The sequence below is a fragment of the Opisthocomus hoazin genome, chromosome 6 (assembly GCF_030867145.1).
Source record: "Opisthocomus hoazin isolate bOpiHoa1 chromosome 6, bOpiHoa1.hap1, whole genome shotgun sequence".
Lineage (NCBI taxonomy): Eukaryota > Metazoa > Chordata > Aves > Opisthocomiformes > Opisthocomidae > Opisthocomus > Opisthocomus hoazin.
This window is the reverse complement of record NC_134419.1, coordinates 70,742,379-70,769,261: the sequence shown is the minus strand read 5'-3', so window position 1 is coordinate 70,769,261 and position 26,883 is coordinate 70,742,379. Positions and strand designations below refer to the sequence as shown.

General features: G+C 44.0%; 1 protein-coding gene across 1 annotated transcript; it reads right to left on the bottom strand.

Annotated features, from left to right (window-relative positions):
- Window positions 1-7,432: 7,432 nt before the first annotated feature.
- PLEKHS1 (pleckstrin homology domain containing S1) lies at window positions 7,433-23,467 on the bottom strand. The gene is made up of 13 exons (XM_075424294.1): window positions 23,422-23,467; window positions 22,088-22,179; window positions 21,876-21,982; window positions 20,348-20,482; window positions 18,938-19,013; window positions 18,182-18,289; window positions 17,410-17,505; window positions 12,882-12,992; window positions 11,782-11,897; window positions 10,280-10,489; window positions 9,927-10,028; window positions 8,381-8,516; window positions 7,433-7,596 (listed from the first exon to the last, which is right to left on the bottom strand). The coding sequence occupies exons 1-13, from the start codon at window positions 23,450-23,452 to the stop codon at window positions 7,528-7,530; spliced, it is 1,389 nt and encodes a 462-aa protein (XP_075280409.1). The 5' UTR covers window positions 23,453-23,467; the 3' UTR covers window positions 7,433-7,527.
- Between the last annotated feature and the right edge of the window lie 3,416 nt (window positions 23,468-26,883).

Sequence of the window (26,883 nt, the reverse complement as noted above, 5' to 3'; positions counted from 1 at the left end):
CTTGGAAGCAAAATGACATCTGTGAGGAACGACATGGGCTTTGGACATTGAATAAAATAGAAGAGGGGCAAACTGAAGGGCAGAAGGCCAGAATTCCTGGGGGGCATTTAATTAGTTCAATGGCATTTAGCACGCAAATGAGGTTATTTTGGCAAAATGAGTCCTGGAGTGGAATACGCAAATGAGCAGTAGGGGCTGCTGAGGAGCAAGTACTTGAAAACGTGAGCTCTTCCTGGGTGAAAATACTGAGCCACCTTCATGGCTGATGGTGGAAGTGTCCTTTTAACAGGCCTTGGCGGGCATAGATCAGGTTTTAAGATGTGGTTTATAGGCACAGAAAGAAACAGAAACAGATTACATTGGAAAACTTACCAAGAAAGGAAAAAAAATTAATGTATATCTCGGTGATGACCATGGTGATGACCACTGTGGTTGACTGGGTTTCAGAAGGCTGTTCTGTGCCATTTTGATGTTCGTTCTGCTGTGCAAAGTCTGCAGCTCTCTTCCTCTGTCCTGCAGCACCGGTGCGAGCCGAGCAGCTGCGTGCCGTCTGCTTTCCTCTCTGTCCCTGCACGCTCCACCTGCGTCGCTGCTTCTGACGTGCCCCCAGCCAGCCCGTCGGACGGCTGCTTCACCGAATTCACCTCTCGTGTCAGTGACTCCACAGCTGGGAGTTTCAGCTGAGGGTTCCCCAGCCAGGATGATTTGCAGGGGAGCTGGATGGCGGACGTGGCCCTGCGCTCGGACCTGCTGCGCTTTGCTGGTTTTCACGCATCCGCACAGACCCTCTCTGTGGCACCGGCACGCCGGGACTGATGCTTCATAGAGCACTGGAGTGGTTCACGCACAGATTTGGGATGTTCAAGTGCCCAGAAATCCCGGGCAAATGTACAAGATCCTTTCAGTCTGCCCGAACAACATTTCCAGGTGGGAAAAGACACGTCTCAGAAATGCAAACGTGGTGGGCCTTTCCAAATGGGTTTCATAGCATACAACTAATAATTCAGTGCTTTTCACAGAAAAGTAAGGGCAGACAGGGGATATGTGCTAACTCTTCCAAGCTTTGTTCCCTTTATCTCATTTTTCTTCTGGGATTACGAGAGATGGAGGCTTAGATTGATTTGTTTTTCTCTTCTGGAGCGAGGGCTTGGGGATTTCACTTTTACAAGGAACTTCTGCCATGTGGAGAAAAGTCAGAATCCTTTTTGCTTCGTGTTTTTGTTTTGAGGTGTTTTTCTGTGTGTGTGGTGTTTTTCCAGTTCCCAGGGCCGTTGGAGCCAGACCTGCCCCACACCGTGGTGGTTCCAGGTAGATGCTGTGTAGGGCAGAGCTACAACAGAAGCGGGCTCCCAGGAAGGCCGCTCTCCGTCGATAGCTACTTGGCCAGTCCAGCTCTAACCCTGCTGAAAGAGGTGGCAGCATCCTTAGTGTTCATGGCAGCAGCTGGCTCAGATTTGCAGCCTACAATTATGAACCATGTAATTATCCTACGGCACTGCCTGAGATTATGTATGCTTAAAACTGCATCACGCAGCAGCAGCTTGTCTGGCATGACCAGCGCTGATGGCCGCCCTCGCTGGAAGTGTCAGGGCCAAAGCCGGAGCAGAGCAGGCATGCAGGCGGCTCTGCCCAGCTGGGAACCACAGGCTGGACCTTGCTCTTGGCTCTTATCTCCTTTCGTCAGCTTTGTCAACCCAGTTTCCTCACCATGATGGAAGAACTGAACCGAACTGGGAAGGGGAGTCTAAGGAGACCTTGCAGACCAAAGCTCTGGTCCCACGCAGAGGGTTTGCTTGCTTTGGTGGCAGAGATGTCGAGCTGTTCGAAGAAGAGACCCCAGGGCTGGCAACTTGTGACTAGGGCTCCAGATCAACTCTTAAATGATGATAATAGCAAACATTCGGCATTCTAAAACACAAGATGAGCACCACTGATGGCCATGGCCTTACTGCTCCCACTGATTGCTCAACTTCTTCACCCTCCACTGCTGTGTTATGAAAGAAACCAGTTCTCGGGCACAGATTGACCCAGGCACCACGGGATGGATAATCCAGCATGGCCAGACACTCTCTGCAGCAAATCCAGTCCTGCTCCCACCACAGTGGCTTGGTTGTCCCCGAAGAGCTGGTCCTGCTGTGGGATGGAAGTGGGACGGCTGAGTCACTGAGCAGCCGTCAGCAGCGAGCAGAGGGCTCCAGGCCACTGAGCATCCTCACTGCTGCAGTGCAGAGATGCAGTTTTTCTTAACGTGTTTTTGCTGAATGAAAGATTTGCATCAACCTTGGCTGGCCTCTCCTTTTCTTTAAATGGTGCAATAAATTAGAAAGTGATAAGGGGCCAAAAGGAACATTCGAAATTCCAGTGGTATTTCTAGGAACTGCCCGGCATGCTCCAACCTGCTGGCCGTCCTGCGGGAGGGAAGCGGCTGGCTACGGTGAGGCACGTACGAGGGGTGGCTGATCGTCCCTGGAAACAAACCAAAAAAGCCCTCAGCGCATCTCAGGTTACATTGTCAGCTCCCCAGACCTGAAGGTAGATGGTCCTGTGGTTAAGGCTTTCTGCTGAGGACTCAGTGCAGTCTCTTTCTAGCCCCTGCACTGACAAAGGGAGCACCAGCAAGGAACTACCCCTGTCACTATTAGGATGTCCCCTAATAGGGCCTCACGTGCTGGGTGAATCCATTTGACTGAGAAGGTTCCTCTAGACCCTGCTTGGCGCAGCCCGCTCTAAGCAGCGCACAGCTGGGGTGAGCCAGTTCCCTGCAGGGGAGCGGGAGCATCACCGAACTTTGGTCACAGCGGGGCTGTCTGAAGGGCAATGGAGGGTAAGATGCGTTTCTGCAGGGCGCGAAGGATGGCTTCTCGCTTCACACTGAGTGGGTACATCACTGTCTGTCCATAGCACGGGGCGTTGATGAACCCCACACCTGTAGCATGCGCGTCTGGTGGGGGGGATTCCAGCAGATGTTCTGGGAGGGAAAGCGATTTGTAGTGTTGAATGTGATGCTGGAGATCGCATTCATTGTAAGAGATAGCACGATACAAACATGTCTGCAATCACTTCTTGAATTTTACTGAGTGTGTTCAAGGGAATGGTTCTCCTGAGGTCACCAGAACATCTGGGGCAAAACACAGGTTAAGCAGCTGGTGTCCCCAGCCAGCTGACCACTGCTCTGCTCCCTGCCCGGTGTGCACGGTGACATCGCTCTCCTTTACTGCAGCCCCCCCTCTGCTGACTCCTTTTGCTGGAAGTCCAGCGCACTGGAGCGTGCCTGGTTGGGTACCCCAGGCCGGGGGGACTCTAAATCACATCGAGCCCCACGCAGAGCCTGTCCCCGGCTCAGGTCAGAGTGGACAAGCAGCACAGCTGAGGTCTCCTGGCTGGACTCATTCTCCCGCAGGACTTGGGCTTTCTCTGAGCAGCACACGACTCTGGGGCTGGTTCTCGGTAGCGGTGTCCTTGCGAAGCAGTGCGGGGGTTGTGTGGTCTGGTTTGTGCTTGCTCTACAGTGGGCTTTTTATTTCTCTTAACTTCAATGACCTCACACCAGTTTGGAGACTTCTCTTACCAGTACTTTCTCTCTGTTCTGGGACTTGCTTTTCTCCTGGACAATTGCCATTTTCCTGCTGGAGAAGGGTACCAGAGTGGCAGAAAGAGTGTGATTCATATTGGAGAATTCAGGAGGGAAAATCAGCAGCCACAAATGAGCGCGTGCAGCATGGGAACGTGCCGTGAAATAACAGCCGGGGAAACAACCTAAAGGCACTGGCTGCGTTCAGTGACAGGAAATAAAACAGTGAGGAGCATGTTAATGGTTAGCTAATCACGTAATCTGTGTTGCAGTCGTTGGGTTTTGCCTCCTGTACACCCAGTCTGCAGATGCTGAGCGATTCCAAATGCCCTGTATTGCAGCCGGCGCTGGCCTCTGCTTCTGAGCAGGTTACTTCATGGGGTCACAAGTGCAAGAAGGTTTCAGGATCTGCAGTCTGCTTCCAGCTATGTGGGGGTTTTTTTTGCATGGATTCACTGAATTTCAGCTCATGTCAATTTAAATACCTATGTCAGGAACCCTCCATAGCCCCAAAACTTACTCAGAGACTGACTAAGAAAAGATTTTGACACCACAGAGCATGCTGCAATGAGAAGCTACAATATCATATATTTCTTTAAGGGATGCTTACATGACACATTTAAGATACTTATAGGTGATCTAAAAAATTATCAGGTACCCCTCAGACTACATGGGCTTAAAGACATTCCCTTTAGGTCTTCTGGGGCTGTAAGTCAGCGCAGGGTAATACCATGCGTGTAGGCATCTCCCTTTGCTGTCGCGTCTAGAAGCAGCCCAGAGATTTAGCAGAATTTGCTCATTTGAAAAAAGGTAAAATTTTCACACTGGGCAAAATGTTAGAGAGTGAGGCTGATCTTGCTTTTTAAGGGTAGCTTTTTGTAAAAGGGCTGTTTGGTGACTCAGCCACAGGTTACTGGGAAGTTACAGGTAGTCTCTGGAGGACGAGGAGGGGCTGTGTCAGGAGAAAGTGAGGTATTCGCAGAATACGATGTGTTGTAAAGTGTTAACACATTTATTAATCGTATGTGGGCAGAAAACTTCATACACCCTATCAGAATTTACAGTACCTATGTCAGTTCCGTATTGTGTCTCTGTGTTGTGAATCAGCCAATGTGTGACATTAATTATTTACATTTACCATTGTGCAAACTGACATAATGATGAATTATGGGTGAACATGTCATTTACTGATGTACGGAATTAATCCCCCAGTTTTCTGAAATATTCTGGAATTTTCCTTTGCATGCTATATCTACCCAAATACTATTTTTGTCCAAAGGTAACATTCTTCCATGGCTGAGAGGTGCAGCACGCGTTGCACAGAGTCTGCTTCAGCAGCAATGCCACGTGCAGGTTCCACGGCGGTGGCTCTCCTCCCACTGCCATGTATGGTTCACAGCTTCTTCGGCTTGTTCACCGCTTTTGGGAAATGTTTCTCTATGAAGTTCCAGGAAATTGCTTTACAGGTATCTCACCTCCTTTGTTCAACCATAACTGGAAAATAAGGTGTTTGCCTCGCAGTTCGGTGACATGTGACCGCTTTCAGGAAGTATTTGAAAAAATGTTGAAAGAATGCAGGGTGTTTGGTCTAAAAAGAGAGAGGGGAGAACAGGCAGAAAAAACACCTTCCAGAATGAAGATTTCTCTGGAGACCCTGGAAATCAACCATTCCCTGTGCCCACAGAAAACCGGGCAAAAAAAAAATCAGGTTCATTTTCTGGAAAGATCGTCTAGGATACATATTAGAAAAAACTTCATAATTGTACAGAGAGATGAGTCTTGGAATGACACAGGAAGGTTTGGACTTTCCTTTTCTAAAGTTCCAAAGAAGAGCTTAGGCAACCCTTGGGCAGGAAAGGTCGAGAGTGACATCCTCGGTGGGTACTCTTAAACTAGATGATCTGCAATGGCGGGATTCAGGACCAGGGGACAGTCCTAGAGGCTGACACAGTTACAGAGCTGGAAGAAGCCCTACAAGGTGATGGCCGCTATCCCATCCCTCAGAGACTCCTTAGGCAGAAATGGATTTGTTGTGCTGGAAGAGGCAGTGCAGAGCAAAGGAGTCCCACGGCAGCTTTGGGGAAGAGCTCTCAAGGAATGTCTTTTCTCCCATTTTCAGCCTCTGTAGTTCCAGAACTGGCATTTCCCTCTGTCTTTAGCATAATTCAGCACAAACAGGCCTTTGAACACCACTGAATCAGAACTATCAACAAGTGATCCTTTTTTGATGAGAAAGAAGCATGTCCCAAACATTCATCTCAAAAGCAGAAGAGACAGGCTGTGGAGACATTCAGTCTGGAAATCAATGCTTTGTGTAGGAGCTGAGTCTGAACAGACTGTATGAATATCTGTGTGTGTCTGTTTGTTTTGAGTTACCAATGCTGTTTTCAGCTTTGGTCAAATAAAATTTTATAATGATTTTTTAAAAATTCCAGACTGGATTTTAAAGGAAGTATACAAAGCGTGTTTGTCAAATTTACCACTGGAGTAAGTGACACAAGCACTGATTTCAGTGAGTGTTGTTTCTTACTGTAGTAGCTGACTTGGCCTAATTCAACTGGAAGCTGGACAAATACCTCCTTTGGGCCAAAGCCACCTCAAGCAAAGCTTATGTAAATCTCTTAATATCAATAATCCTATGCCTGCTAAACCCAGTAGTTATTTTGGTTGTATCTGGCAAGATAAAATTATCTGTACTCAAAAACAGTGATTCAGTTTGTTGCCGCATTGTTGTGTATTAATACAACCTATCCTACAGCAATATATTTGTATGTAAATACACCCGCTCACAAATATGTATATACAAATGTCTACATTTAGACATATAGAGAATAGGTATGCGTTCTGCATACACGCCATATCACACCATGGTTCTGTAAGCGACAGAGGTCACTGTAGCACAGGACAAAGCTCCCTTTTGGCATCCACCAGAGGCACCCCTGCAGGCAGTTCCATAGCAAGCAGCAACAGCTTTTGGAGTGATATTAGCTGAAAGTTGTATTTCTACGATAGCAATGGCAGCAAGATGCATTCATAAATAAATATTTACAGGAAAAGTCCTTGTTTGGGAAAGAAATGAGCACTTGCTCTGGAAATCCTGTGGTACCAGTGACGTCCCTACGGTGGTACTCAGTAGCATCAAAATTCTTTCAGTGAATTCTGTTTGCATTGGGCTGAGTGCACACGTCTTCCTATACATCATTTCTCCCTCTGGTTTTCCCAGCTGTCTTTACCAGTAACACTTTCACAGAGCAGGCCAGCCCTCCTCTCTCCCAAATCCATTCATTCATTCTTCACTTAGGGCTTATTCCCGCTGCCAATGAACCCAAAGGTGCTCCAGACACATTCCTTTTCTCCAACCAGCTCTTTTTCCTGTCATCCCTTGAATGTATTTTTGTGGCTGTAACATAAGAGGGGCAGAAGACAAAAGGAGGCCCGCACTGAATCACTGCACAACACCCTATTCAGCAGCCCTCCTTCCAGCACTACAGCTCTCAGCTTGCCTTTGCTGTGCTGTAGCCAAGGGGAAACAAGGGAAACATGGCTTTGTTCCAATGTAGGTTGTTTCCACACCCCTAACTGATTAGGAGTTCGGTATAAATCAATGTAATTTGGTTTAAAGAAGTGAGGAGAGGTGTGAAACGGTACTTTCTACTAAAGCACAAAGTATACACAGTCCAAAGGTTTCATAAATGATTTGACCTTCATTTTTTCTCGTGTAACTGAAACACATGCCAACATGAAATACAAGCCAAACATATGCCATTCGTGTCAGCAAAAGAAGTTATTAGGACATAAAATGAAAATGAAATCCACATTCTCTGTTCTTTGTACTTCAGCAACAGAAGATGTCTGGCAGCTCTAGAAGATAAGGATTACCTCTGTACTCTATATATCACATTCTTTTCCCTGATCTTTTTCCTTGAACTTTGGAACTTAATCCTTGAGGTCTTTTTTCAGGAACATGAGCAGCCTTTGACATGGAAGATATCTGAATGTGGAATCCTACATACAGTAAGTTTCACCTTAAAAAAGAAAAAAAAAGAAGAGAAACTTCTGTATCTTGTTATATCTGAGCAATATTTGTGCTACTATCTAACTTATATTTTAACTGGCTAAATAAAAATACCCTTTCAAGAGAGACGATTATTTTTTTCTTGATGAGACTGGCTTTCTTTTCTTCAGATGGCAACAACATCTCGTGACCTTAACGTTCTCAGCAAAATTCAAATACGAGTGTGTTCAGGTATGGGTCAGGTACTGAAATAGAAGTCCATCTGAGAGGAACATAGGTATCAACATGCATAGTGGTGTTAAGGCACCACTTAGAAATCTCCCACATTCTCCAAAAAAAGTGGTATCACACAAGGAGATGTGTGGTGCTTGATAACCAACAGGAGGTAGGAGTCTAGGGCTCTGCCTTTAATACCTAAAATCACTATAAGCAACTACACATCCACCGGAGGCAATTGTTTATTTCACAGTGTTTGGAATTCTTGGGCCTTGGCCAAAAAACCCCAAGTAACTCTAATATGTGGTTGCCTTGGGGCATCTCTTGGGGTTGTTCAGACTTTTTGATATCAGGTCCTCAGACACAGCAGTGCTGACCTTGCATGCCCCAAATAGCCCAAGAATAAGAGATGCTACAACAGAGTGATGCTGAGGAGATATTTGGCACTGAAGTCATTCATGCCCAACTCAAAACAGAGTAAACTGGTTTGAATGAAGCCACTTGAAATGCAAAAAGCAATTTGCTTTCTCATTTGGCTTGATTCATTTGACTATCACCTTCAGGTTTGTCAAGCTTACCTCCTTCCTTGTGGATCTGCTGATAAAGAAGTAAGCCTCCTCCACGCCCTGGGGCTGCAGATCATTCACAGCCACTATATGGTCTCCATGGTTAAACAAACACCCCAGATGGCAAGGACCAGTCCACTGTGAGACACTAGGGTAGTTGGAGGACAGACAATAAGGAAACACACGGGATATCCAGTTACTGCTCACAGAATGGCAATGGCTGGACAGGATTGCATTTCTGGTACTGCCCTCCGGAAATAACACACAGGTTGAATGACTTTGTGACTTTTTGATCTGTTTCTAGCTGAAACCAAGCTGCTTATCCATCCCAACAGGTCCTCCTGAAAACACATGACACTGACGTTGCAGCACGTCAACAAGTGAGACTGGTGCTAGCAAGGTCACCAGTGAAACCTGGGGATTCCAGTCCAAAAGCAGCAGACCTGACTCGCTGTAGGTGTTTCAGCCTGATGTGTGACTGAGATTATTTGTGACGTCATCCCGAAAGAATGAAATATGAAATTAAATCTTATTATTGTGTGGTTTATCTATGATATAACTGCAAGAATCAGACATCCATTGCTGTCCTTATAGGGCCCTTATGGGAATTCCAGTGTCTCTTTCCTGATGGTCTCTGACAGACTTTCTTTGATTCAGGACTAGCTGACCTGACAGTCAGACCTAGTGCTCTGTTCTGTTCCAGAACAAGCCTCAAATTCTTCAATATGAATTTCCTCTGAGAAAGCTCTGTAAATTTAGATGTAGATCCCGTTATTGAGGTGGGGTGCCATTTCCACTCCCTTTTGCAGTGGTATTTTTTCTTCTTGCTGATAGTGGCTGAAAAAAAGTGCCTTGCTGTGCACGCAATGCAGCTGATCGGTGTGAACATGAAAGCAACAGCAAAAAGCAGTCTCGGTGCTGTGTGGCAATGAAAGATCAACAGGAAGCACAGGAGTATGCATTGAGCATATTTGTTCTGCTCCATCCTTTTCATCTTAGTCATTGACATTGAAGATCTAGGGACAGCACGAGTTTCCAGTGGGACTACTAAGAGGATGTATGCGCTCTAGCCCATAAAACCTACTTGCAAAAATCTCTGCTTAGCACTCATTCCTAGCACTGAACCACTGCTGGGATTAATTTAGAGACAATTTTGTACTAAAATCCAACTCAAGTCAGCTGGAGGCCCTGTTTACCCTATCACAAGAGATATCCCCTCACTGTATCTCTGAGACACATCATCACTGCTGTTCACCAGATCACAGATAAAACTGACTAGCAGTAATTAGGTGATTTCACACCAACATCAGAAGAATAGATTTTGGTGTGGGACTTCATCACTAATTATTACACAGCATGCTGAGGGACCTCAATTCTATACAGCCCTTTTCAACAGCAGTTGAAATAGAAACTGAAGTACATGAAGGATCAGAAAGAGCAGAAAGGAATCACCGAAGTACCAGCACACACTGACCCTGCTCTGTATGTTTGTGGACTTGAACCTGACTGCCACTCATTCACATCTGACAGGCACCATCACAAGACACTCAGAACTTACCATATTTGTCCTGCTGCTTCGGTAAGTTTTAGGTAACTGTTAATATCAGCAAGGGGGACAAAAATATCCAGCTTCTGCAGTTGAGTCTCATCTGTAACTTGACTGTGAGAGAAAACATCAGAGATCATAGAATCCTAGAATCACGGAATATCTCAAGTTGGAAGGGACCCATAAGCATCATCGAGTCCAACTCCCTGCTCCTCGCAGGGCTGCCTAAAACTAAATCATAAGACTAAGAGTGTCATCCAGACACTCCTTGAACTCTGACAGGCTTGGCACACTCTACCAGTACCTCAAGTGAAACCCACAAACACGTCTGTTTTCTCTGCAGTGAAAATGGAGAAGACACTTACCTGAGCAGTATAGACAACTGAACCACTGAAAGTGGTAATGAATTTTGCCTTCTCTGGAGGGTTGGCTGCTGGCTGGTGCTGCTTTCTGGGAGTTTTAGATCTCTGTTTGCTTTCAAGTCTCCTGGACATGCATCATTGTCTTGGTGTTTGGGAGGAGAAGGAAGCCCATTACATCTGCACGTGAGCTGGCAACTCTCATCCAGCAACCTACTGCAGAGAACAGGGACAAAAAATTAACTGGTTTGATCATTTCAGACACTCTTGCTGTGTTTGAAGCTGGATCAAATAGCCATCAGTGAAGCAAAGAATAACAGCTTCTTGTAGAATAGCCAGTGGACAAAATTACAGCTAAGTAAAATAAACAGTCCTTCTAAAAACAGACCATAAATCCCAAAATAAACCTTTTCACTATTTAAAGACTGCTTATTAAGCCTGAAAACATTCCAGCTAACAACATGCCTTGACAAAGAAACTGAGTACAGATTGTTGGCCTTGGCTGTACTGGCTTCTGCGGGGATATAATGCTGTCCCCTGGATGATACAATAACTCAGATGTGCTTGAATGCTTTTTAGGTTTATTTCATGAGCCTTATAATGCCTTATCCATTCCTCTAACAAGACTGGGGTTAGTTGAAAAAGCTGCTTTTGGTATATTTTATCTCAGATGGCATGGGCTTGTGAGGTTTGTATAGTAATTCCCTTCAGGGGCTCCCAAAGACACAGGCTAGCTTAAATAAATCTATTGGAATAAACTGATTTGTGGGTCTGCGTTTCCAACTGCCTCCCACTATGTGGCTTAAGACCTGGCTGCCTGTAGGTGGCAGGCCGTAGCGAACAGCTAATGATGAGTCCTCTGGCTCAGGAGGTACGGTTTTACCATGTAGGCACACTTCTTCTCAGTATACTGTGCTATATCATGGAGGTTGTAAAATTTCGTTGTGGCACTAAAACAGTGACACCACAACAGTGACAGCACGTTCAGGCCTTTCTTTGCGACATGCCAAACACTGTACCTTCAAAGTACACAGCATCAGACTCATTCTTTGGATGGGAAAGTGGAAGGAAGCAGATGACCCACTCAGGATCACATAACTTCTTACTGGAGAAGCTGGGAGCTAATAGCCCGTGTCTGCCTTTCTCTTTTAACCACCAGATAATCCTGCCTGCTTTGGAGAGTACATGTCTGAAAGGTTGCTGGAGCTTGGCTGCAGTATTTGAGCAAAGTGGTGGGCTGCTATGTCATGAAAACCTGGAAAAACAGTGAGTCAACGAGAAGTGCTGCATACTACAGTCAGAGCCTGAGTTTAAATTTGACATTGATGAGTTTGAATTTCACTCTGGGATTACCACAAGTTCTGAACTTTCTGAACCAAGACCAAAGCAGGACTCATTCAAACAAGATGCAGCCTCTAGATGTTGTTATCTAAATACCACAGATGACAGCTCTGTCTGTACCACTATGTCACTTTAAATTTGCAAACCTTAATGAAGTTGTTACTTACAGTGATTTCATTGACATATAAATGTTGTCCTTTACTGGATTCTTCTGCACAGGCTGCTCTTCCACAGGGACGTCAGACTCCACTGTAGGGCCAGGCTTTGAAACTTCGGCAGTGCACTGTTGGAAAGGCATAGCATATCCTGGCTCTGCCTACAGAAAAAATCTTCTCAATTTCCCTATTTTGCTCAGTGCTCATGCTGTTTTAACACATTCGCCAATATAGCTTGGCTTTCCCCAGAGAAGTCACTTTGCAGAAACCATAAGCTAGAAGGGTGTTTGAAACTTAGAAATTAATGTTACCTGGTATTATTGACACTACCATTTGCTTCCCTGTCAGGTGGGGACATAACCAGCTATATTCTAAAGTACTACCACAAAAATTTTTGTTACTTTTTAAACAGGTTGAAAAAAGAGTCATGTACTTTGGCTGTGCTTAACTTAAAGCACTTAGATTATATGACAAAACGATATAGTTACTGTCCTTCAGTTAGCTGTACAGTCTTCAGAAAGAGGCTGTGATTTCTGCAGAAGACTGCCCACCTAGCTTCTCCTGACTACAAACTACCTGGGAAGCCTAGAGATATTAGCCTCCCAAATCAGGTGCCAAAATTTGTTTAAAATTACCAGCATGATTCCTCTTGTTCCCTTGTTTCACATTTAAATGTAGATAGCAAAATGTTTCACAGCATTTTTAAAGTACTGCTTTATTTTATTCAGCTTACTGATGCTTCTACAGAATTGCATTTTGAACTATAAAAAAGTAATGTACTGTTACATTTTATAAATTACGTTTTCACTTTTGGAAAAAACCCCCCTGTGATACAATAGGCAAAAGCCATTTACAATGAAACGGTCAATTTGGGGAATTTCAACAAAATCAGCAATGTTTTTGTCAAAATACTGCTTTCTACCAGAAAGATACTTTGAATTAGTCTAATGTGTTTTTTCTTGTATGAATGAAAGCTCTATTACCTACTGCTTTATCTATGTATTTTTTTTTTGCAAAGTACTAGTGGTTCCTCATACCAGTTCCTCTTTGGCTGATTAAATGTCTCCCATCTCCTTGGAGCTATTAAGAAAACAGGACAACTGATAAACTACCTTTGCTATAACACTGCTGGGAGTTTGGTAATAGTCTTCTTCATCCTTTTTGATGTCTTCATCTGTATCCGATGACAGCAGAGTTTCCTCACTCTTTCCCAGATTTGTATCCTGTTAAAAGAATGGTTGTGTATTTAACAGGTTCAGTTATACAGATTGTTTAACATGTATTTTTTTATTTACGTGGAGAAGTAACTGAACCAGCAAATGTCCACAGAAAACATGGGAAGGTGTGTTTCTCCTTGCAGAGAGAGAGGCTTGGAGACAATCTGTTTTAGGAACAAGGTTTCTGTAGTTCTGCTCCTGCTTGTGCTTTTGAGATCCACTGTATATGCACAAAACTGGCCACTAATATTAGTACTTCTCATAGATGGATTTGTGGTAACCAGGCAGTTGCAACTGACTGCTTGTTCACAATCTGTTATTTTGTTTAAAAATCAAGTGGATTAAACACTTCCTGTACAAATCTGCATGCATTTATGGTCATTTGTGTGCAAAAAATTTTTTTTTTTGCCACTCAGTTCTAAAATCCTTACACTAGGAAAAAAATCTGTAGAAAATGTAGAAGTGGATTGGGAGACACTCGTCCTCTTTAAGCACCTTTTAACTGCTGTCAAGTAAAGAATGAATTTGGGATTTCCCTGACTAATGAGAAGTCCATTAACTCGTACTTCTCCATGAACTAGAATATACCCCAGAGGGCTGGAGATCTGACATTGAATCCTTTGTGTCCTGAATTATATTCTGCCTTCATAAATACCTGAAGTACCAAGTTTGCAGAAATTTGGTAACTCAAGAAGCTGTTAATCCCTCCACCAAATTTACCTTTCTAAGTCACAGAGATAAGTTATTTATTTTTATGCCTCCTTGTTGACTTCACTATAACGAAGAGTATGGTAATTATTATTTAGCTGCCTCCCAATACAGTTCCCCAGGCCATGTTTGTGATGCAACTGTTTTTTAGCTTTCCACTTACATCCTTGGTTTCCGTGGTGATCATTGTAATAATTGCTAAATATGCCATAGAATATATTACTGTTTTCAAGGTAAAGTAAATTAAACTAATTACTCTCTGACGTGTAAAGAGAAGAAGCAGGCATTGAATAGAAATTAAAGATGAGGAATGTATTATTGTTCCTTGTCGATATAACTGACATAAAAAGCACATGCTGTAGGAGTCAGAACAAACCTACAAACGGTCCTCCAAGAAGCGCATAACAAAACCCCAGCAGGAACAAGACTGGCTCTGTGGTCATGATATAAAGTCATGAACGAGTTTCCTAGTGACTTTTCAGGGGCTTTGGATGAATCAAACAAGTGAACACTTGGGGAAAATGGGGAAGAGGAGGTGATTTTGTGAAATCTTGAGATCCTCCAGCTCCTAGGAAATTTCAGAGAGCAGACAGCACTCATCAGCTTCCCAAACTGAGCCTTCAGTCACTGACAGTGGCTACCTTTTGCCAAAGGCAGTGTTTCCCCTTGGCACTGTTGCAGATTACTGGGACAATAGCAGGGAGAAGGCTAAGCTGAGTTTCCCTGAAGCAGTTTGCTGACAACTCTGTTCCTCCAGATGCTTTACAACCAGCGCAGTGCAGTTAATCTCAGTGTACATTTATTCTCAGGTATACAGCTAAAGCAATTCCTTTAAGTCTCTGTTGAACCATGGTGTGGATTTACATGCGAGAGAAAGAGATGAAGGAGAAAACTCTCTGTAGCAGAAGATGGAAACGATACCTGGAGAACGACTGAGTAATGGTTAGTTTTAGGCTCCTTTAGGGAAATGGTCAAAAGTTATGTGTTGCCCTTCGACAGAGGAACTTCTCTTTCAAGTAATCAAGTGTGTCTAACAGCTAGTGAAGCCAGACTCCTGACAAAGATGCCTAGGTACCTACAATACAGTAATGAGCAGTAGAGGGTAATACATGTCAGGGCTCCTTATTTTGATGCATTTCAGCTATTGAAAGCTATGTGTCGAAATAGCTGATACTGAATTGCTGAGCCAGACGTGGTTTGGTAGCTCCAAAAAGTGGACTGGAGTCAGGTCCCCAAACCTCCCCTGGGTGACTGGGTCCCTGCCTGCATGACTGGACTCCACTGACGTTGCTAGGCCTGTTTGCGTGAGTAATGGCTACTGACCAAGGAGTTTTCAAGATCTGTGCAGGGATGAGGGAACCACTGATAAACAGCAAAACAAATCAGATACTAGAAATGTGGAGTCATACTTCAAACAGGATGTAAATATAAGGGATTAGCCTGGAAGTCAGCTGTCTAGACATCACTGAGCAGAGAATAGATCTGGGGATGTTAGCAGATGCTGAACTTATGAGGCAAGTGAAATATTTTTATCAAATGAACAAGCAATTTTGTTTCCTGTTAGCTCTATGGCAAGAGGTTATTTATTTTCACACATGCTGAAACAGAAATATTCAGAGCTTCCTGTTATTCCCTCTGCTTCAGGCTAAAAAGGTAAAATCCAAATTCCTTATCTTTTAATCCTCATGGTCAGTCTGTCCTAGTTTGAACAGCTGCATATAATACACGCTCTCTGAGGCGCCATAAGTATGAGAAGAATTAATGAATGAGACAGACAAGGCATGCGTGAGAAAGAGACAGAGAAAGCAGCTGGGTATGCACTGGTTAAATCAGATTGAGGGTTAACCCAATGCATTTCAGAGCTCAGACTCACAACTGAATTATTGCATCTTAGCACAGAATCAGAGAGTGGTTTGGGTTGGAAGAGACCTTTAAAGGTCATCTAGCCCAGTCCGCCTGCAGTGAGCAGGGACATCTTCAACTGGATCAGGTAGCTCGGAGCCCCATCCAACCTGGCCTTGAATGTTTCCAGGGATGGGGCATTGACCACATCTCCAGGCAACCTGAGCCAGTGTTTCACCACCCTCATTGTAAAAAATGTCTTCCTTGTATCCAGTCTAAATCTACCCTCTCTTAGTTTAAAACCATCACCCCTTGTCCTGTCACAAAAGGCCCTGCTAAAAAGTTTGTTCCTGTCTTTCTTATAAGCCCCCTTTAAGTACTGGAAGGCTGCTATAAGGTCTCCCCACTGTGTTCCCTTTTCCACCCTGCACAGCCCCAACTCTCTCAGCCTTTCCTCACAGGAGAGGTGTTCCATCTTTGTGGCCTCCTCTGGACCCACTCCAACAGCTCCATGTCTCTCCTGTGCTGAGGGCTCCAGAGCTGGACACAAGATTCCCGGTGTGGTCTCACAAGGGCGGAGCAGAGGGGAAGAATCCCCCCCTTCGCCCTGTGCCCACACTGCTGGGGATGCAGCCCAGGGTGTGGTTGGCATTCTGGGCTGCCAGAATATTGTTAGCTCATGTCCAGCTTTTCACCCACCAGTACCCCCAAGTCCTTCTCCTCAGGGCTGCTCTCAATCCCTTCATTCCCCAGCCTGTGTTGATAGCAGTGTTTGCCCTGACCCAGGTGCAGGACCCTGCACGTGGCCTTGTTGAACCTCATGAGGTTCACACAGGCCCACCTGTCCAGCTTGTCCTCAAGTGGTCACGAACCTCATCTTCCCTTACAGCTTCATAAAGTTCTGTGCATCAGCTGAGTTGTGCTAACTGCCCATGGCGTTGAAATATAGTTTCAAATATTTTCACTGCTTTTCACTAAATTTAGCTATATTATCTCATGCTTGCTGCCAGACTGTACACATAGAAGGTGACTGCAACACGTGATTTACCACCCTGTTATCTATGACAGCGGAACAGATTCTTTTCCCTGTATCTATCTCAGCCATGCTAGATCACAGTCCAATGCACAAACTGCTAACAAAGATGGGCTTAAACCCAGCTGCCAAACTGCATACTGGCAGGGTGGAGCCTTGGTTGTGCCGTCGGTGCTGTTGACTCTGCTGCAAAGGCAGAAATCCAGGGCAGAGGATGAGGGAAAACCATCCGGAACTGCTGCAGGTGTTTGTTCAGGGAACACAGGTCAGAACACTCAGCAAATAATCTGTGATAAAATTAATCCTTGTATCTTCAAAAATTATTCCTGCCAGATATGGAAGCTAAAGTACTTGAAGTCCTGTTTATGCTTACAGAAGGTCACCTCCGAGGTGTGCCTCAGTTTAATGAGCCCTCGTTCTGTAGTTCACTTACATGGATTCAACTGCTACTGGCAGAGGCTGCAGAAAGAAACCAGTTAGAAAGACTGTGGGACAGCTGGGAAACGTGATGGGAGCAGCAAATCCTCAGGCAGCGCAACTTCAGAGTTTACTTGGTCAAGTTTGTGAGAGCTGCCACAAGTCGCAATTGCTGCAAAGAAACTCTGAGGATCTGCCTCTAAGAAACAAAGTAAACAAAGAGTATTTCAAGCGAGTTCTTAGAAGGTTATTTTCAGTGCTACACAAACTAACCATATGTAGGAAACTTTCATAGCGAAAACCAGCTCAGTGCTGGGAAAGCAGGTGAATTATCTACAGTTACAGACACCCAGGTGAGGTAAGACCCAACAGTCACGTCTGCTGATTAAACAAATCAAGAGCTGTTTGATTTTTTCTGCTCACCAGGCTTGGAACAACTCTTCTTTGTGAGTCACACTGAGTCTGATGAGGGCCAGGATCTGAATTAGGCCTGTTCTTGTCTTCAGAGGGACCGTCCTCCTGTGCACAAAAGAAGAATGTTGATTCCTGCCAAAGGTGCTTCACCCGCTTTCAGCTTCCTCCATCTGGGCCACTTGCACACAGCTTTGTGACTAGAGAAAACCAGCACTCCCTTGGCTGCTATCCAGCCTGTCACCCGAGGATGGGGACTGCAGTTGCTCTGGGACAGCAGCAATGCTTTCCTTCCCTTCTGTTTAAATATTGAGGGGGGAGACCTGGAAGGCACAGAGGATCTGGACCTGAACTCCTCTCTAGGCTTTCGAGCCTGGAGAGAGAGACAAAGGAAAGCACAGTCACAAAACAGGAGGAATGTGGGAGGCAGCTGTCAAAACAATCATCACAAGGCATGTCACAGGGAATCTGCAGGGGCTGGTTTTGTGCCTGCTCATCTTTGCCAGTCAGTGGAGACAGCCAATGAATATAATTTCTCATTGTCATCAACACCTGCCTTTACTTACATGCAGACTTTCCCCAAAAGTCTTCCCTTTGTGAGGGCTTTCTGACATTATCATCCAGCCCCTACTCAGCAATCCCACCAGAGAGCAGAGCAGACCACCTGGGCACCATTGCACTAGCTCTGAAGAACTTTTGGTTGAAAAAAGCAACTATACCAATCAAATTTCACAGTCATCTCTAGGGTGACTAAGTCATTATTAAGGACGGCTAATCTGTTTACCTTCTGGTAGCTTTGCCTTTCTGGGACACTGGTTGTACCTACAGGGTTCAAGAATAGTGGCAAAGAGGAGGGCCGGCATCTGACTTCCGGATCTGGAAGATCTTGGTTCTAGAAATAAGATGACAGCAGTGTAAGAAGACAAGCACCTGATGGGCATGGACTACAACATATCAACGCATCTCACTACTCCGAATTTTACTTCTAGTGGCTCAGAGAGGTTGTCTACATGGTATTTTTCAGTCAGATATAAATTTGCCCTGCTTGTACTTCGAGCTGAGTGGAAGCTGTAGGGATATAAATAGCTTAGTGCTGAGTCTGAACTAGTAGTCCTGGCCGGCTGAAAGGTGCAGAAACTTGGGCCTGAGCTTGAACTAACAGAGCTTCCAGCTGCCTCTACATTGGCAGACTAGATGTGGATCAGTTTATAGAACAGCGTGTAAAGATAACCAAAAAGCTCACGAGAAGAAGAACACACAAGTTTTCATTCTGACGCATCAAAAGTACAATTCATTGCAGCATCAGGTCAATCATCTCCTAATTTCCATGTGGCTTACTCTTCAAAGAGACTCCTTCAATGTAAAGTCACTCCCAGTGCGGACAGACTGTGCAATGTCTACTTAATACATAAATGAGTTTCTGATTAACCAAGGCAAGAGTTAACTTGCAAGGCCAAAATCAGGAAAATTCCTTTGCACAGGTTTCTAATGAAATCGCAGACTTATTTCTTTCTAAAAATCAAGCGCAGTAACGTGTCACCTGAGGGCAGCATCCACCTCCTTTGGCCTCCCTGCAGATTGAAGAGATCACGGTGACCCAGTCCTCTGTTTCCTGCCTGTGGGTTGCAACAACAGAAATGAAAACCTCCTCACAGGTAAAACACAAGGAAAACCCATTTGCCTACATGCTTCTTCCTGTGGGGCCCAAAATAATGCTCCCTGAAATCAGTGGGGAAAATCTGCACCTTCCTGTCAAGGGAGAGTGCTGGGGTGGCCATAGCCAGATGGCAAAGTTTGACCTTGGAGAGGTGCAGCCTGGACCGGGAGCTAAAAGGTGTGCAGGACAGGGAGAGAGAGAGGAATGGAGAGGTGGGACAGTGCTTTCTGCTGCATTCTCTGTGTGTCATGCTGCTCTGCCAAGCCAAGCCCTGCCACAAAGACAGCTAACAAGGTTTGCGAATGTGTTAGGGCGAGCAGGACAAGAAACCTGCCGTGAAAGGACCCCTGAGCCCTGTTTCACTCCTGCGGTGGATTTAGTTGGATTAATTCTGGAATGCTTCCCACCAAGCGTGGGCCGTGAGAGCAGTGCCCAGGGGGAAGGCGTGGGGTGGCACGCTCAAGTAACACTCAGGTATGTGTTTTTCTTCTGCGCTTATCAGCATTTCACACATCAGCCGCTCTTCTGCATGAAGGCAGAAAACCCCCCGACACGCTTGTGGCTGGGAAACTGAAGAGGAGAAGCTGGGAAGCAGCAGCAGAGGAGCGCTGTGCCAAATGTCCTCCCTCGCCTAACCGAGCTTCGGCTGATCACCTCGACAGCAGCAGCTTCTGCCCTTGCTGAGGACTGGACTGGGAGAGCAAGGAGCACACCACCACCCTGCTGCAGTAAAGGCCCCAGTCATTCCTTTTGGGATCTGTTTTCCCTTGGTGGAATTTTCCCCTTCAATCTGCTTCCCTTGGTTAAGAAGCTACTTTCCAGGGCAAGATTATTTCCTGTGATTTATCCATAAGGAGCAGAAGCTTTCCTAACTCCCAGGAGCCGCTGGGTGAGAAGATAAAGCTCTCTGCTCTTCCTTGACCCTTAATCAGTACAGTTTGCCACACTGATGTACTGCCACTGCCATCCCCGTTCGCAGCTGCATGCTCCCACCACTTTCACATGCTGGACGTGGTAACAGCATAGCTGCAGGGGAGCTTAGCTCACCTGTCTGAACCAGCAAAAGATTAACCCGTCCACGGGGGTAGAAAACTGAGACAGAAAAGAACAGTTTGCCATCGGATCAGCCAGCTGGATCGTTTCATCCCGGAGCTGCGCCATCAGTAGCTGGGACACAGGAAGGGACAGGGGTGGCTGTGAAGGAGTGGGACTTTTTGCCTTGGGGCAGTGGCTTAGTGTTACGTTAGCTTAACTGTACCGTCATACGGCATTTGCACATCTTTCTGTGCCTACCTGCTGCTCCCGATGAGGTAGTAACATCTGTTTTCTGTACTGATGGACATCACCTGTTCGGGAAGGCATTTAAACATCTTCCTCACCGTTTCCATAATTTCAGAATTCCTTATGCCAACTTCGATACTTATGATTCTGTTAAGACAACCGTACGAAACATCCTATGTAACTATACATACATACATACATACATACAAACATACATACGTTTGTGTATGTGCATATTTTACTCTAAGAACAGCACAATATGATGAGATCTGCATGGAAAAAGGTAAACATTTTTCCACAGAAAAAATTATCAAGAAAATAAGCACACGCATTCAAAACAGATGGCCTTTCAATAAAGAAGACTTCCAAGCCAAAAAAATAAAACTAACTTTTGCAAAGACTCGTGTCCAGATTTTGGATCCTCATTTCTGAAAAAGGGGCTGTTGGTCTCACACAGAATCTTGAAAAGAAATGCCAGTAAGAAAAATTTCTGGCAGATGTTTTTGAACCACTACAGAACAATACATTTGATTTGAAACTAATAGTATGTTAACACAGTTTTAATGGAGGGGAAGTGGAACAGACAAGAAGTACTCTTAATGGGTACTTAAATGAAAGCACTACTTCATTAACTTCCAAGAAGTAAAAATAGTAAAAACAGTAACAACAGTAATGATGGTAATGATGTAACCACATACCACTGAGCAAGTTGGAGTTTTTTCAAAAGCTTTATAATGTAAAGCCTTTTAACGGAAGAAGCACAACAGCAGTGAGAGTCCAGTGACCTCCATGCCTAACAATTCCAGGAGCCTTCATATTAACCTCCAGTTCTGACTGATGGATAAAATCATTATATTTCCTTTTACATTTACTGTTTCCCTTCTACGTCTCTCATACCACATGTGACACATGGTAAAGGGTGCTAGTACAAAGCCAGTGACACCCAGCCTTGCTGCAGTGGGCACTGCGGAATGAAAGGAGGGATGAAATGATCAACCCAAATGAGCCAAGCGGAGAAATTTCTCTGCTGGGTAAGAGGCAGCGGGGCAGCCAGCATCGGCCCAAGAGGCTGTGTGAAAGCCGGGAGACCTCTGCTCAACTTGCAAAGCACTTTGTAAAGCTGTAAGGTGGGAAAGGTTGTGTGCCACAGTGAAGAGTGGCATAGCCCATCCTTACTCGCATGTGAGAGAATGCATAGCACAGTTCTCCCAGGAGATAAAATGTCTTCTACTACAGGAGTGCAGCCTTTGGGATCGCGGAGCCAAGACGTCTGGTTTGCAGGTACCACATCACCACAGTCACTCGCACAAATGCATCAAATTTCATCAAAGCAATTTAGGATTTTCATTTCTATTCTACATATACCTTACACTGTAAGTTGCACCCAAACCCTACAAAAGCCCAAGAGAGTCTTTTCTGGACTTCAGTGGGATTTTGATCAAGAACTTCAATCAGGAACAAGTGTCTGTACAATCACTGGCCACTTCAGAATGTTGATACATGACTTCAAATAAAAAGGTGATGCATTTGAGTTACATACTGGTCAACAGCGATGGAGCCTTTGATGCTCTGGCCTTTTAGATACTTCAGGATATAATTGCCCTTGCTGGATTTGGACAGGATGAAAAAACGCCTTTTCCAGGAATTCTGCCAAAGAGAAAGTAATTTGTCTCTTATTAGAATTCAGGATAGCAGAAATAACAGATTCTTGTTGAGGGATTGCTGGAATATGACTAATCAGTGCTAGGATACCTGTGAGCTGAACAGTTGAAGAGGTGGTGATTTGATGAGGAATCCGTGCTTGCAGACTCCACCTTCAGGGCAAAACGTATTTTGAGTTCTCTCTAATCAAAGAGAAGTGAATGGCACCGTTACTTAATTTGTTGCCAGTTAATCTGTTTCAAAGACCTGCTTGAACAGGAAATTGCTACTGAGCACTGGGTTTCTGTGTTTAAATGGCCACAAAGCACATTACAATTAGAGAAGCCAAACACAAATTAAGGCTATAAAATACAGAGCCAGGCCATGCTTCCCTGATGTCAACATTGCTGCTGACAAGTGTCCCAAACTGTAAACAAATGACGGTGACAATGTAGGGGGCTTGGAAGATATCATGAGCTTCTGCCTTATTTAACTGGTCGTCTTTAACTTCTGAAGCCTGGTCTTATTTAACTTCACAATTAGTAATCTAGTAAACAGTCCCCTAATGAAATTTGTAGATGGCATTCAGTTTGGATAGGTTGCAAACACAGCTAAGGATGGATCATCTTACACTGTGAATCATGATGTGACAACAGGAAAAAGTCTTACAAGTAAAATATGAGCTAAAACCCTGGGGGGAAAATATGCCTGAATGTCTTTGTGACCCTGCCTAGTCTGTGGCCAGCTGTAGTTAAAGATTCACATTTTCTAATCACTGGTGGATTTCTGATCAAAGTCTCAATGTTATTAATGCACTTTAACTCCCCATGAAAGGAGCAGCAATCTCATTCCATTTTTTAAGCTATAAACCGTGTATGGGAAATCAAGGGTCTTTTTAAGAATCCATTGACTGAAAGGAGCACAGTCAACCTCATTTTGGGTCTTCCAGTAAGGAACAGTAGAGAATATCCAGAAGTTCTGGGAAACATAACATGACCAAACTTTGTGGTCATGCAAGAAGCACTTGGTTCTGAAATCCCATTTACTACTGACTTCAGTGGAGGTAAGGCTTCATCATCAGTGCCTTGGAGATCCTGACTGTATCTTCCAGTTCCCAGTTAATTTTTAAGGATTTTCATGGTTTTTTACAAATGTCAGTTCAACTTTTGTGCCAGGGACAAGAAAGATTCTGCTGTAAAGGGAAATGCTGTGTTTAGGACAGATTCTTTAAGGAAGGAAGCAGAGGAGCAGAATTAACACACAGTGTAAGTCCAGATGAGATCTCCAAATTTTTCAGTATGCTGTTTTTCCCTATTTTTCACCTCTTGTTTACCACAAAATCCTTGGCAGGTGGAGGGCAAGGACAATGGTATCAAATATTGATAAAATGGACAGAAACCTGATTCAACCTTAGTTGACAAATCTTAGTAAATGAAACTTTGTACCTGCAGAATTTTTTTTACTCGTAGAAGCCATCCTGATTGTTTCTTCCACCCTTCTTCTAGTAAAGAGTGTAAAAACCTTGAAGCTAATTCATTTGCTTTGCTTCCTGCTGAGCAGCATTTCACTGCATGCACGGTTGCCTGAGAAAGTAACAAATATCTCGCGAGTATTTATTTTCATAATGATGGTTAAACTATATAAAATAAACATAGAAAAACATATAATAAAATATATAATTAATTATTATTCATCTGAGCATACTATTATACATCATAATATTTATATTACAAAGTAAATGATACATTATATGCTATAATAGTGTATTTGTTCTATTACAATATAATGATAGAATTTCAAATAATAAAAATTATAAATTTCTACAGGCCAAAGCGATGATTTCCCTAGTAAGTGGTGAGACCTGCTAACAGAACTTCATTTTGCCTTTTCCTTTGCACTAGACACAACACCTGTAACCCAGGAATATTGCATCCTATATATGTTTCTGACACTACCTTAGCCGTGTAATCAGCCCCATATAAAGCAGGCATAGCGTGGCATTAGTTTAAAATCTGTGTAGATAATCTAGTACATAATATGATGGTAATTATAATAATTTGCAAGTCTGTAGCTTTCTTAATGCAATGCCCTCAGAGCAATTTATAGACAGTGATAAAATAAACTTCACAGCTTTCTAAGAGGTGGATTAGTAGTATGATTTTTCAGAGGGGTAAACAGAGAGTATCACTTTTTTTTACGTCAACTTATTTTTGCAGTGTCTCCTCCAGTTTTATCAGGGAAATGGGAATCCCACCGTAAACCTGAGGAGAAGTTAAGTAACTTGCTCACTGGCATAGCCCGGCTGTGGCAGAGACGGGAGTAGAGGCTGGCAGGGAGGCAGAACGCACCAATGCATTTCTACGGAACTCTCCAAAGTTTTGCTAAATAATGCTTTTAGGAGAACACGCAGGCAGTGGTCTGTGAGATGTGGTAAGTGCAGAAACACAGAGATGGAAGCTTTCAGAAGGCAAAAGGTGGTTTGGTTAATGAGCTTCTGTTGTGATTTACTCCATGGTGCCAGAAGTAAACAAGGTACGGTCAGGAGTGGTGGTCAGAAGTGGCTGGTTATTCTCCAGCCTCATTCACCTGACACGGGGTGGATTCCACACAGATTTTTACCTCTGACACACACCTAAAGCTATAGACCTCCACACCTCCTGTTCCAAGCGATACCATGCTGTAGATGAGAATGACGCACGACAAACTTCGGTCCACTGGAGCTCTCTGCAGAGCAGACACCCCATCCGTGGAAACATTTAAGGTCAGGCTGGATGGGGCTCTGAGCAACCTGATTGAGTTGAAGATGCCCCTGCTCATTGCAGGGGCGTTGGACTAGATGACCCTTAAAGGTTCCTTGCAACCCAAACTATTCCACGATTCTATCATTCTATGATTTCTGCCTGTGTTTGTTGTTTTTTTGGGTTTTGGTTTTTTCTTTTTTAAGGAAACCTTTGCAGTTTTGCCTTCTTGGGAGAAAGATTTGTGGTACAAATGCTGTGACAGACTGTTATAAAATTTACTGCTAGGATTTCATCTATTGCCTACCAAAAAAAGGACAAAAAATCAATTTCCAAAACTAAAAACGAGTGCACACAAAGTCAAATTGTGAGTGTCAATACTGGGGGTGCACGACTGGGGTTGCAATGAAAGGCAGCGTAAAATTCTTTTCAGCGTGACTGACAGAGTCACTGTGCCTGGCAAATGATGCAATTCTTGCCAAACAGTGTTCCAAGAGCCTGTGACAGGATACAAGTCTCTCTGAGTTTCAGTAAAAGTCAAGATTTGCAGGTGGGAAGACAAAAACTGGTGAGATTACACGCGGTGTATGATCTCACTCTGCATTTGGGAAAAAGTTTTTAATTGTTGCATTTAATAGTCTTTTCTCTTAACTGGAAAGCAACATTTTAAGCAGGTTGTGTCTAATTCAGAATAGACAATGCCAATGCCATGATTAAACCCGCTCAGATTTTTGTACGCCCGGCATTAAGAGATGTGATTGCTGTCAACCTTATGAAATGCAATGAGGCACTTCAGTCAAAATGCAAATAAAATGTTGCAAATGATTAAGATGTAGGCTATTCTGAAACTTCAAAAATATAATACCAAGATAAGCAAAACAAACTGTGTTAATACTTACAGGCAAAACTTCTTTATGGTGTAGAAGGTGTTAGAGAAATACCCCTGGTAAGTGTTTCTGGATTCCTTCTATTGCCTCCTGCAGCAAAACATGGTGTGTCCTCGCCCTGCATTGCGACTGCCTTCTTATAATCCGTGTACAAATACAAACACCCACATGACCCACAAGGAAATTCCTGCTTCTGCCATGGGAAGCAAATTAAAGACTGTTCTGAAAGGGGGAATCCAGAAGATCAATATTCATTTGCAAACAATGAAAAAATAGATGTATTTAGGGCAGCCATAAATGTTTCCCATGAAGAAAAAAGCCTGGAGACACCTTGTTTTAGCTGGTTCAGCTTTCTAAACAGTCCCTTTATTTCCCCAAGCTGTGTCTAAACTATAATATCCACCCATGACTGGAAGATAAAGCCACATTAAGAACCCTAAAATATCATAAAGTACTATAAAATGTAACCAAGTTCAGATTTAAAGAACAGCATTTACTAAAACACAACGTGGTGAAGCAGGATTTCTTATGCTACCTGTGTGATGACAATGCATGTTCATTGTAGGATCAGGTCCGTCTTGGTGATAAGTGAATTTTTTGATTCTCTCCAGAGGCATCCAGTATATCATTAATGAGAATGATTTTACACACTAAACCATTTGGTTAATACCGCAGATGGCAAGGGAATTGCTTTTAGACAGAAAACAGTCATAAATTTAATCAGGAAACAGATTGAAATGCCCTATAGCTTACACGTCACTGTTCAGCTACCTGGCCTGGCTAAAGTGCAAGGGTGAGGCGTCCTTGTCCTGAACGGGTTCCTTCAGGCTCTTGGGCTGCTGGCACAGCCCTCAGCATGTCAGCGGCACCAGTCAGGCGTGATGCCTGTCGGTGGGAAATTTTAGTCTTAAATAACATTAATGGTTTTTGGACACGATGTAAATCAATGCTCCATCTAGCAGAGACGCTGGTTACGACACAAGGGAATGTTTTTCTCCCTTTCTTTCACTACCACTGTAAGTTATCTTTCCAGGTTGCTTTGTCTTCTAGCAGCATCTTCAGGGTTTTTATGCTGATCTTTGTATATTTCATATACTAGAACTAGCCCAAAGGTTGTTCAAGATTCAGTCTCAACGTCTTCCTTTCATTGTAAGTCAGGAGGTAGAACTCTGGTGCTCCTGTGTGCCATCCTATCATCTTTTTCCAGCAAACCTTCGGTCTAGCAGGAGACCCCTTGCAAACACTGAGAGTGCCTTGTTTGCTTGCCACATCAGAGTGCTGA